The following is a 13,077-nucleotide window of genomic DNA, read 5'->3' as shown; positions in this document are numbered from 1 at the left end:
TGGTACATCACAACATTGGTGTGTTTTAATTTGGTGTTGGTTTCCTCAGCTGGTCATCTTTGGATCCTTTAAAATCTGCTTCACTCTTATCCTTTCAAATCATCTTTCTTTGGAACCAGCAGGTTACAGTGACTTTTCAGAGCCTCTGAAGTCAGTTTCTGGACAGTTGTCTGGCTTGCCGCACCTCGCCAGGTCTATCCTGTAAAGCACCTGCTGTGGGACTCCTGGCCTTCGGGGAGGCCATCGCAGCCCTCTGCCGAAGCACACATCCACAGGCACTGAGTGTGGGCAGAAGATGACAGCTCCAGAAGAGTCCCTGGGGACTACTTGCCACTGCCGTCTTGTCTTTGTTTTCCCTCTTGCTTCTATAACTCATCTCAACCCCTCACAGAAGCTACAATCCCTCTTCCATCAAGAAAGGTCCCCATCTCAGCACCTCCCTTTCTTCCTTTGTGATTCCATCAAGGACTCTTCGTGGCCCAGACCCTGACTTCCATGTCAGTCCACAGTGCTCTGTGCCTCAGCCCCTTCGAGTTACTAGGGTTGACCAGAGTCCCTCTAGGTTCTGACATTACCACTCTGTTGACAAAGAAATGGCACAGGCTGGCAGGTAAGATAGCTCAGAAACATATTCCCCACCACAGAGCCCCATCTCTTCCCAGGCATACCATCAGCATTGAGGTGCATAGTCTCCAAGGGTCCAATGAATGCGTACCGCATGCCCAGTCCATCTGACATGACCAGGTCCAGGTCGTTAGTAGACACTATTCCTTCCTACATGGGGAGAAGGTGGTAACACCCAGTTGAGTTCCTTAGAAAGACAATTTTGTTAACATTGCTAGTCCTAACTTCTTGAAGGCAATATCTCCCCCACCTGCTCTCCCCCCTGGCAAAAAACAACAACAAAAAAACAATTTGCCAATGTACTGTAATACAGTAATGGAATTTTGTACAACCAAGCTGTCATATCTGTGCGGGTCCTGAAAAGGGAGTTTTATGGCACAGATACTGCGACCTGCAATCAATCTGTACCCTTTGCCTCTTCACCAACCCCACATATCACTTGCAGCTTTGGAGACGGTGAAAACAAAGTAGACACGGGGGACTTTTCAGGGTGTTTAATCAGGAGGTGGGAGTGCATTCAAACACCCCAAAAGAGTGGGAAGTGGCTGCCAGGCTTCACCTGCCTGCAAGTCGGGCCTTGTTCAGTTTTTAATGACTTTGTGGGAAAGGCCATTCTTTGATGAAACATGGCTTAGGATGGGTTTGCTTGCTGAGGTGGGGCCCTGGAACTTTCTGCAAATCTGAATTCCCAAGCAAAAGAAAAGTTGTTATGTACCATGCTTAGAAAGTCAGCCAGTTTGTATGCATGGCTTTAGGTATGGGGTTTAAACACTGCAGATTCACTCCCTGCTGAGGTCCTCTGTACCCTGGGAATCTCAAATCTCTGGAGGGCAGATAGGAGGAAAAAGAAACATTTTCCCCAAACTCCTACTTGCAGGACTAGAAGCATTCCTGTGGAACCTGACACTCTGGGTCGCTTCCCTGAGCAGTTTCTTTCAGAGAGTGCCCCCCCCTCACAGGCTTGATGTTTGTAAGGCCACCTCTCCTATAAGCAGCTGCGAGAGGCCCCATCAGCCCTCAGCCAGAGAACCCGGTTCCCATACAGAGAAACATCCATACACTGTCACCCTGTGCACCTTGCTCCCAGTGACAAGCTCAGGCAAGCAACCCACCAGACATGTCACCTTAGTCTGGGTTTTAGATCTTTCCCTGAAAGGGCTGTCTGACATCTTTCTGAAGAGGACAAGCCTTGTCAGTCTGAAGGAGGGATCTAAGGGATCACCATGGTCCCCCGGGTTCTGCTGGGAAGAACCCTTTGTCCTCCAGATGCCCCTGGGATTTGGACATCAAAGGCTGAAGAATCCCCTGCTGTCCTGGCCAGTGGGCACTTTCCACTTCCCAGACTCCAAAGGGGGCAAGACTTAGAGCAGTTGGGAAGTGGGTTTTAGTCCCCGACTACCACTGCTGCTGTGCCTCAATGAAAGAAAGAGAGGCATAGGAGTCTTGGATCTGTGTGTGCTTGGGCGACCCCAGTTCACTTGAGGGAGAGGATAGAGATGCGGAATCAAGATGAAGACGGGGCCCACTGCCCTGGAATGGCAAAGATAAGTCATGTGGGACTACTAAGCAACTCAACTTCAGAGAACCACTCTCCATCGAGCTGCTGCGCATAGACATGGATATAGAAAAATTGTATGTGCTCAAGATGCACACACAGTACAGAACACTGTGACAAAGCAAGGACCTGGAGCCAGTTCACTATCTTCCTAAAGATGGACTTTCTGTAATAGCCATGTCCTGGCTTCTGACCAGCCCTCTGTTAACAACCCTCAGCAACAGAGCTGGCTTTGTGCACACTTCTAATAGGGCAGATATATAGTATGCATCCTTATGGGACTTGATTCTGTTTCTCAATATCACGCTTTTAAGATACACCAGGGATGGGGGTGAGGCTCACCTTCCTAACATGACCAAGTCCTGGGCTCTATCCACAACAGCACAAAAATAAAAATAAAGATGTACCTATTCTACGTGTGCCATGACTGGAGAGATGACTCAGCCATTAAAGCCTAGGTTCACAACCAAAAATATTCTACATGTGCCTATAGTTTGTCCATTCTCGCTGATTCTCGTATACAGCTCCTATACACAAGGTGACAGAGAATATTCTAGAACACAGCCCCAGCCTGTGTCTGAGCACAACTGCTGGGACCATGCTCCATCTTCTGCTTTATTAGGCAATGCTCTGTTACTCCCCACAGCATTGCACCATGCCCATTGCCTCAGGCACCAGCACTGTGTACAGGAGCTTTCATTGTTCATGGCCTCCCAGAGACAGGGTGCCATGATGTATGCAAACCTGTGCTGATCTGGTAGGGCACTGTGGAGCCATACTGTGTCTCTTGTTACTGCTAACCACCCTGCCGTGTGTTTATTTGGACTGCACAGAAGAGCAGTTCACCCAAATGCTAACAAGTATCACTTCCTTTCACTCCTCAAAACAAAGCTGTAAGAAGGCAGAGCACCCTCCTCAGAGGCATGAATCCACAGAAAGTCCATGGTAATGTCCAGAACCATCTTGAAGACCTTCTGATGTGGAATTGTCCTTCCCAGCTGCTTCTGCCTACCTGGAAAGCTCTTGCTCTCCTAGACTGCCTGAATCGGGGTTGGGGGTGGAGGGGTGGGTGGGGGTTCCTGCACTCTTTAGATCCTGGAATGTAGTGAAAGGCAGTGGGTGGCCAGAAGACCCTCCTTCAACCTAGAGTTGCAGCTCAACATTCCAAAATGCCTGAAATTTTCACTTTCACCTCCAAACTGTGACCAATACACATACAAAACCACCTTATACTTGCAATGCTATCCAGCTTGTCTACAATTGGATTTAGTATTTTGAGAGCTGACTTTAAAGAATTTCAAAACACTTAAACAATGAGCTACCCAAATTAGTTAACTTTGTTTTGTTTTTTTGTTTGTTTTTTTTGTTTTTGTTTTTGTTTTTGTTTTTGCCTTTTTGCTGGAAATGGGAGGAACCTGGACAAATGCCCCACCAATACCCAGCAGCTTGCCTTTCTTTCTGGTGTCATCTGGAGGAAAGAAATCTATTTTCCTCATTCCTTTCCCCATAAGACAGACATAAAAGGAAGAATGTTTTATTATCTTCACTTCTGCATTTCTTTCTGCCCTGTGTGGAATTTTCAAGGGGGTTCCTTAAGCTTGCATTTTTACCTAGAAAATCTAGAGGAAGAAAGTGGCCATGGGTATTTCCATTCACTCCTGATCCTTTATGACTGAAATTTCATATCGCTGAAGCAGTCATGTGCACTTCTAGAAGCCGCACTGGACGCTGAGCTGCAGGCTTCACACTCAGGGCACACTGGTCCTCAGTTTTGCTCCTGAGCTCATTTCTGCCCCAACTGTATAATAGCATACATGATGGATGATATCTTTAGCAAATATCCTTGGTGGTAAAAGAGGTAGAAACAAGTGCTGACAAATGACTCCTGGGACCTAGATAGAGCCCAGCACACTGGTTGGAACATGGAACCAGATGCCAACCCAGTTTAATACTTATCAGAATAGCTATCGGCACTTCCTCCATCTTGCGGCAAAATTCTCAAGACACACGTACAAAGGACAGTCCCAGAGGGTTAGAAGAGTCCTAAAAACTCCCACAGAACAGCGAACACTACCATCACTGTTTGTTCAAAGCCTGGCTTTTGTACTACGTTCTGAAACCTGGAGGTGAGGAGGGCCCAGACACAGGGGTAAGGAATCCCCTTTCACTGAAAAATTTCTTCTCTGGCCTTTCCTTAAGATCTGGGACTGACCACAATTTGCAGGAGTGCATTGGGGGTTGGGAGGGGCAAGACAGTCATCAGAGAAGCAAGAAAACACAAGACAGCAAATGAAGTATTCAGTTACTCTGACACACATTTTAAGCATAATTAAAGTTTGGGGGGTATACCAGACAGAATTCTATTAGTGTAGACATACAGAAACTCTCTCTCTCTCTCTCTCTCTCTCTCTCTCTCTCTCTCTCTCTCTCTCTCTCTGTGTGTGTGTGTGTGTGTGTGTGTCCCTCCCTTCCTCTCTCTCTTCCTTCCTCTCTCTCTTTCTCTCTCTCTCCTTCCCTCCCTCTCCTCTCTCAGTGTCTATGGAAAACTTATTACAGAAAATCCCATCTCTCTTTACCCAAGTTCACAGATACTCAAGCCCCTCAAATAAAATGGAATGGAATTGTCTTAAAGCCCATATACATCTTCCCATAGACTTTACCTCACCACTTGGCAACTTATAATACCTAACACAGCATAAATGCTATGCAATGATTTGGTCTGACAGATGGGTAAAGGTGCTTGCAGTCAAATCTGATAACCTGACTTCAATTCTTGGTTCTCATGGGGTAGAAGGAGAGAACCAACTCCTGTAAGATGTCATGGGACCTCCATATGAATGCACCCCTCCACACACACCCATAACTCAATAAACAAATACATGGAATTTAAAATGTGTCACGACGTCTTGTTTAAAGAACAAAGAATGAAACTCTGTACATGCTAGTTTTTAAAAAATATTTTCAATCTGTGGTTTCTCGAAACCTTAGATGGAGAGCCCACAGACAGAGAGAGCTCACTGTATACACACACACACAGAGATTTAGTACAAGGAATTGGCTTTAATGACTGTGGGCTGGTGAGTCTTGGAGAGGCCTCAGTTAACTTCTTAACGGATTAGATGTAGTCCATTCAGATTATATAGAGAATAACCCATGTAGATCAGGCAAGCTGAGGCACAAAGTCCCTCAGGACATCGCCCAACCTGCTTACCTGTGAGGTGGCAGAGGAAGGAGAAGATAAATCCAGGGCGCACAGTGCGCTGACTGACCTGGCTCCCTGGCAGGAGGAGGGAAGGTAGCTGTGGGGCTGCCAAGGCGCACAGAATTTGATGACTAAACTCTGTGACCATGGCCACGTTAGTTCAGCAGCTACACACACTTAGCTTACCTTCTCCTTGGTCATGTGTCCCTCTCATTTTCCTGGATGTGGCAGTTTGCCGCCGTTTCCTCTTCCTCGCTTTAAGCCTGGCCACCTCCCCTTGTCTAATCTTTAAAAACAAATCCCCAGTTTTATTCTCCCAGTTTTGTTTCATTTTCCCACACTTGGTACTGAGCTGTCCAGTATCTCTGAGCAAATAGTCCTTACTTAGCCACCATGGTCATCTTCAGGGACCCAGCCTTGCTATCAGGCATGCAAGTAAGATCCTACCCAAGTTCCTCCCCTCCCCCAACCTTCAGTCAAAACTGCTGGGCTGGAAGCCCAGTGTCTTCATTGAGAAACAATAGAAAAGGGAAGGGTGGAAAGTAGGAAGAGGTTGTATCCTGAGTACGTTACAGTCTGTGATGTGCACAATAAGACTCATGGCTCTGCCATCTTCAATCATCTAAGGGGGACAGGAAGAAAATCAGATTTGTTTCCATATATCTCAGCCACCAGGAAGAGGCTACAGATCAAGGGGCCATTTTGGTCCCTTTGTATATGGAACAACCCTGAGCTTCGGCTGTTTCTGTCTCTGGAAGTGTTCCCAGGAAGGTTGGATAAGACAACCAACAGGTACAGATTTAACTTCTGCAAGAACCAGGTTCAGGGCTGTCCCTCTTGGAGATGCTCATTCCTGGAGCCCTTGCAGATGGTCCAGAAACGGAGTTTTGTTTGGATCTGAAGGTTGAAACTGAGACCGTTTGGGCTCTGTGGGTCTTGTAAACTGAGGACAATGCAGTTCTCGAATGAAATGAAGTAGGACCATGGGTTAGTTTCCTCTACTGGTATAGTCATATATTGTTTTTTTTATTTCCTTCTCCACACATCACAGCTCTTCTACACACCACAAATGAGATGCAGAGAGGTAGGGATGCTAGAGAGGGCTCAGTGGCCAAGAGCACATACTGCCCTTGCAGAGGACCTGAGTTTGGTTCCCAGCATCCACATCGGGAGTTCACAGCAACCTATAACTCTGGCTCCAGGAGAAAAAGCAAAAAAGACCTGGCCTAAGCACTCCCACCTCACCCATGCCACCTTCCAGGGAGAAGTGAGGCAAGAGCAAATCTCAATAAGGAGAAAATAAAAGATGTCTGAGAGCTGCCTCGTGACCCACAGTTACTCACACGGATGTGAGCAGCATGGCCTCCTGCCAACATTTACACGAGTTTTTGGAAGCAGGACACAGACATTCCTGCATGATGACACTGGCAGATCTTGCTAACTATGGAAAAGCCTACTGAAGCCCACACTTAGCTCATGCATCATGCAACAGGACACTGAATCATGCCTAGAAAATACAGGTCTTGTCAAGAGCATGTGAAAGACCCTGGAGAGCTAGAGTTCCTCCCCCAACTCCCACAGGGAGGGTGAGAAACAGCAGGCGGCCCTCCCTGGTGAACCTGCTGGAGACAGGTGTCCCATATGTCCGTTGGGTGGCAGGAGAAGCGTATCTCACTCTTTGGGACATATTGGCCACATGTAATTAGTAATGAAAATGCCATTCCCCAGGCTGGAGAACCCACACCCCAGACTACCCATGGAAAGATCCCCAAGGACAAAAGCACAGGAACAAAGGCGTCCCAGAGACAAGGCCATGACAGAAACAGAAGGTATTCCAAAACAACCTGCAACGGGAGAAACATCCAAACATCTAAAAGTCAACCAAAAGAAATAATGAAGCTATTAAACAGCAACAAATATCTGAGGAAAGCATTCACATTAGGGACTAGATGGATGAAAGTCTAAGATGGATAGTTTGCTGTCAGTGTGTGAAATGCTTTTATATCCTACAACTTTACTGGGCTTTCAGCTTCAGTTCCCACCTGTGAACTGCAACTTTATCTGTTCTAACAGGGTTTGAGGGAGTCTTTAGGGTTTTCTGTATATAAGATCACATAATTGTCAGATATGACTTAATCTCTTTCCAATATAGATGCCTCTTATTTCCTCCTTTGCCTAGTTTATCTGGCAAGGGTTCCTATCATGATATCAAGAGAAGCAGTGACATGGACAGCTTCTACTTTTGCTTGATCTTAGAGGAAAAGATTTTGACTTTGAATTACTATATGAGCCCTGAATTATGATGTTTGCTGTGGGTTTGTTATACATGGCCTTTTCTGTGTTGAGGTGTTTCTTCTTCTCCTCCTCCTTCTCATTCTCCTTCTTCTTTTTGAGATAGGGGCTTACTCTGTAGCCCTGGCTAGCCTTGAACTCACTATGTAGACCAGGTTAGTCTCAAACTGGAGTGCTAGGCTTAAAGACATATATCACCTGTCTGGCCAAGGTACACTGGTTTCTTTTCTTAATATATGGAGTTTGTTTGTTTTCACCACAGAAGGATGCTGGATTTTGGCAAATGCTTTTTTGCATCTACTTAGAGGATCACACGGGTTTTGTTCTTTATTTGTTGATGTGACGCATCCACAACAGATCTGCATGTGTTGAACCACTCCTGCATTCCTGGGACAAACCCCACTTGACCGCATAGATGATGCTCGTCTTGTACCATTTCTAATATTCAGTTTGCTAGTTTTCACAGAGATTTTCAGAGAGCCAGACTACACACCAGCTGCTGTCCTTCCAGGAGCATCTCCCAGATGCTGCTGAGCTGAACACTGCTGACTTGGAAATGGGGTTCTGGTATAGTCCTGGGCTCCCCCAAAGGTCCTCCTGTTCTCAGTGCCTCTATGTAGAAGGTAATATGTCACCCACAGGGAGCTGGTCCTTTGGACAGTCACACGTCAGCTACAATGGCATGGCAGCCTGACAGATGTGTTGCCTGACACTGTTATTGGACTGTCCTCCATGTTTGCCAACTTCACATGGGTGAACAACTGAAAAGAGCTAAACCTAAGAAAATTCTGACGCCCTCTGGCCACTCGTTGGCTGTGGTGGACAGGATGACTGCTTGACTTTCTAGGCAGCTGGGTGCCCTCAGTCCCGCATCCTGCAGGTAGCTAGGAGCTCACACTTCCACATGCTGCCGGCAGCCAGATACCCCCAATCCCCTCACTGCAAGCAGGGTATCTGAACAAAACTGGGATTACAACCCTCCCTGGAGTTGGCCATACATTCCCAGACTCTTTGTCCTCCAGGTTCCCGCTTCTGCTCCTCCTGACAGAAAACCTCACCACCATTTGCATCTCTGCTCAGGAAATGGGAGGGTGGAGTGTGGCTGGCATTACATGAGTGAGCAACGTGACCAGGAAGCAAGCTCAAGTGAGATAGGGTCTGGCCAGGCAGCTTGTGATGAGAAGAGCAATTCTCACCTCCTGACAATTCCAGTCTTATGTTTGTTCAATCTGCTTGGTTTTTTTTTTTTTTTTTGCTTTTGCTTTTGTTTCTTAAGACAGGGTCTCATTTAAATCCAGACTGGCCTCAGACTCCCAGGGTTTATGTGGTACTGGGCATCAAAACTGACACCTTATGCATACTTGACAAGCACTCTACCAACTGAGCTACATCGCCAACCCACATCTGTGCTTTAATGAGAGTGAATGAAGACTTTTAAAATATAATTTTTGAGCTGGGAATAGAACTATGCACATTTAATTACAATACTCACAAGCAGAGGCAGGTAGATCTCTGTGAGTTCAAAGCCAGCTTGAGTCTACATAAGAAGCACCAAAACAACTAAGGCTACATAGTGAGATCCTGTGTCAAAAGTCATCTCTTTTGGAACAGGCAGAGGCACTCGGTATTTTAAACTGGATCTCAAATTCATACAATATTGAAATCATTGGAACCTGTATTTAAGAAGAAGCTGGTATTGATGGAAGGCCTGAGTCCCAGGCAGAGAAAAATAAAGAAAAAAAAACCATCAGGAAGTGAAATGTCATGTATCTCCATGAGATGGAGACTCCATCAAACTAAATTGCTATTAATATTCTATTAGCAACATTATTTGTAATAACCAGAATCTGGAAGCAACCTAGATGCCCCTCGACTAAAGAATGGATGGAGAAAATGTGGTACATTTACACAATGGAGTACTACTCAGTGGAAAGAAACAACGGAATCTTGAAATTTACAGGCAAATGGATGGAACTAGAAGAAACCATCCCAAGTGAGGTAACCCAGTCACAAAAAGACAAACATGGTATGTACTCACTCATACATGGATTTTAGATATAAGGCAAAGGATTACCAGCCTACAATCCACACCACCAGAAAAACTAGGGAAAAAAAGGAGGACCCTAAGAGAGACATACACAGTCCCCTGGAGAAGGGGGAAAGGACAAGATCTTCTGAGCAAATTGGGAACATGGGGGAAGGGGAGAGGGAGTTAGAAAGAGAAGGGGAGAAGAGGAGGGGAGAGGAGGGCACGAGGGAGCAGGAAGATTGAGTCAGGGGAAGAATAGAGGAGAACAAGAAAAGAGATACCATAATAGAGGGAGCCATTATAGGTTTAAAGAGAAATCTGAGTCCAGAGCTCTACAAGGATGGCCCCAACTAACAATCTGAGCAATAGTGGAGAAGCTACCTTAAATGCCCTTCCCTGTTAATGAGATTGATGACTGCCTTATATGCCAAAAGCAGAAGCAGAGAACCACAGCTAAACACTGAGCAGAGCGAACTCTTAGAATCCAGTTGCAGAGAGGGAGGAGTGATGAGCAAAGGGGTCAAGACCAGGCTGGAGAAACTCACAGAAACTGCTGACCTGAATAAGGGGGAGCTCATGAACCCCAGTCTGATAGGTGGGAAACCGCATAGGACTGACCCAGACCCACTGAACATGGGTGTTAGTTAGGAGGACTGGGCAGTCTAGTGGATCAGTATTTATCCCTAGTATACAAATGGACTTTGGGAACCCACATAGAGGGATACTCTCTCAGCCTAGACACATGGGGAGGGCCTAGGCCCTGCTCCAAATGATATGACAGACTTTGAAGACTCCCCCTTGGAAGGCCTCACCCTCCCTGGGGAGCAGAAAGGGGATGGGCTGGAGGTTGGAGGGGGAACAGGGGAGGATGGGACGGTGGGGGAACTGAAATTAACACTAAAACAAGGGTGTTTCAAATTTAAATAAAAAATATTATCATAAAAAGTATTCTATTAAGGAACACAGTACTGCCAGTCAACTAAGCTCCCCATGGGCTGTAACATGCAGAGTTTATCTCTGAATGCAGACTAAGGAGCCTTTGGGGCTCAGGCTTCAAGGAAGCCACACACAAGGCTTTTCCAGCATTGACATCCAGCATTAGAAACCCCTTCCTTGCACTGATTCGGATTCCACGGGCTGGCCAGGCCTACAGACTGCATTTTCCCCTAAACACCCAGGTGCAGCCTAGGAAGTACTGAGGGATGTCACCTACATAGATAGTATACAAAGGCCTCAGCTTAGAGCACTGGTTCTCAACCTAAGGGTCACACACCCCCTGGGGAGTTGAATGACCTTTTCACAGGGATCACCTAAGATCATCAGAAACAGATATCTACATTATGATTCATAACAGTTATGAAGTAACAATGTAAAAATTTTATGGTTGCGGGTCACTGCTACATGAGGAGCTAGCTGTATTAAAGGGTCGCAGCATCAGGAAGGTTTAGAACCACTGGCCTAGAACATCCCTGGGCAGGGCTACTCCACATGAAAAAAAAAAAAAGATAAAGTCAGAGGCTATAATCACAAGCTACATGTGGAACACTAGCCTAAACCCTTGCACAGAGACCCTGCCTGGTCCTCATCACAGCCCAGCAAGCGACAGGCCCATTACCATCTCCAGTTCATAGACCCTAAGCAGAGCTCAGTGAATATAGTGTGTGGACCAAGCCATTTAACTTATTGGTCGATTTCCTATTGTGTAAAGTCTAAAATAACAGAATGTTTCTCCTGATATAAGAGAACTAACTGGCAGATCTGAAAATATCCAGTCATGGGAAATGGAAAAGAAAGTTTCCTAAGCTCTGAAATCCTACACTAGGCAGGTGACTATGATGAGCAGGTGATTGTGCTGAGCTGGCTAGGCTGACTCCTAATTCCTGAAGCAATTTCAGGTAAGCAATATCCCCCCAGAAGTCCATGCCACAGCCCTCCATGAGGAGCCTCACCAGCTAATCTGATGACATGATCTCTGAAGCATGCTTTGTTAACTGGAATAATCCTCCCAGCATTTGGCACTAGGGTCTGAAAGGAAGCTCAATGCTAAGTTCAAGAACCCCCCAGGCCACACCCCTTGTGAGAGGCTAAGAACTGAATCCAGTATCTCAGGATGCAGGGGCCATAGATGGCGCCTCATGACACAGCATGCCAACGTTAAATTGCCTTGTGTTGGCAGAGGCTGGAAGGCTGTGTGTACCTAGGTTAACCTTACTTTTTCTGCTGAAGACTAGACTCACCAAAAAGGAAAACAACAGCCTGTATCTCTCTGAGGTTTCATGAACCAAGCCTGCCTACCACAGGATGATGACTGAGATGCCACACACCCCCCCCCCCCCGCCAGACAAACATTGTCACAAGCTATTGTCTGTCTCCTAAGTCCACTCAATTTCCAAAAGGAATGGTTTATGAACTACTGTCTGTTTTCCAGGTCACTCATTCTGCCTAGAAATTACTGCCCCTCAAATATGTCCTCATTTTCCTCTCCCTTAGAAAAAAAAGGGCACCTCAAGCTGAACCTTGAGGAATTATTGGGCACTCACTGTCCTGTGATGTCCTCTTGGCAGGGTAACAAATTTGCATGCATTGTCTATTTTCAGTCTATTCTTAAACCTCTCAAGGGCGAAGGGAATACTTCCTCCTCACCCCCACAGGGCCTAAGAACAGGAATCCTGCTAGGGATTATACTGCTCAGAAGGATAAAACCCATGGTAAGCAAGTTCTAAGGCTTACCACCAAAACATGCCAGCAGGCTGAGAACCTGACTTCATGATTCATTCCAGGCTCCTCCACCTACCTTACCCTGATGGGTAAAGAAATGATAGGCAATAAATTCAGCTTTCTGGCTAAAGGCTTTTCATTACAACACAACTTCCCTCGCTGTGTTAATGGCTCAGGAATATGAACTTGAAATTACATTCTCAGAAAAAAGGATCTCATCACCCAGTGACCCAGCCCTGGCAGGGAAATGTTAGTGTTTCTAGACTGCAGCCAGACCTGTACACCCAACATTCACCAGTTCATGGAGGTCTTCTGTGTCCCAGATAGGAAGCCAAACTAGAAGAGAAGACAAAACAGGACTAACAACTATGAGACAATACTACACTCCCCAGATCCTTCAGTCCCTTGGACCATTCTTCAGAAGGTGTGGGGACAGCAGCAACCAGTGAGTCACAGCTAGGCTATGCAAAGACAGGATAAGAACATGCCTCTCACTACTGCACTTTCTCTGTTACCTAGAAATGTCCACACATGGTACCCTTAGAGGCACCTGTCATGCATGGCACCCCTTCACAGCACCTGCCATGCATGGTACCCTTCACAGCACCTGCCATGCATGGTACCCTTCACAGCACCTGCCATGCATGGCACCCTTCA

General features: G+C 46.3%; 1 protein-coding gene across 2 annotated transcripts in view; it reads right to left on the bottom strand.

Annotated features, from left to right (window-relative positions):
- Positions 1-13,077, bottom strand: part of Cryl1 (crystallin lambda 1) — a 97,663-nt gene that overhangs the window by 7,956 nt on the left and 76,630 nt on the right. For both annotated transcript variants that reach the window (XM_051195617.1, XM_051195618.1), the window contains one exon: positions 669-774. In XM_051195617.1, coding sequence (XP_051051574.1) covers positions 669-774 — 106 coding nt within the window. The remainder of the gene's footprint in view (positions 1-668; positions 775-13,077) is intronic.

This window comes from Phodopus roborovskii, unplaced genomic scaffold, assembly GCF_943737965.1.
Source record: "Phodopus roborovskii unplaced genomic scaffold, PHOROB, whole genome shotgun sequence".
Taxonomy (NCBI): domain Eukaryota; kingdom Metazoa; phylum Chordata; class Mammalia; order Rodentia; family Cricetidae; genus Phodopus; species Phodopus roborovskii.
This window is presented reverse-complemented; position numbering and strand designations above follow the sequence as displayed.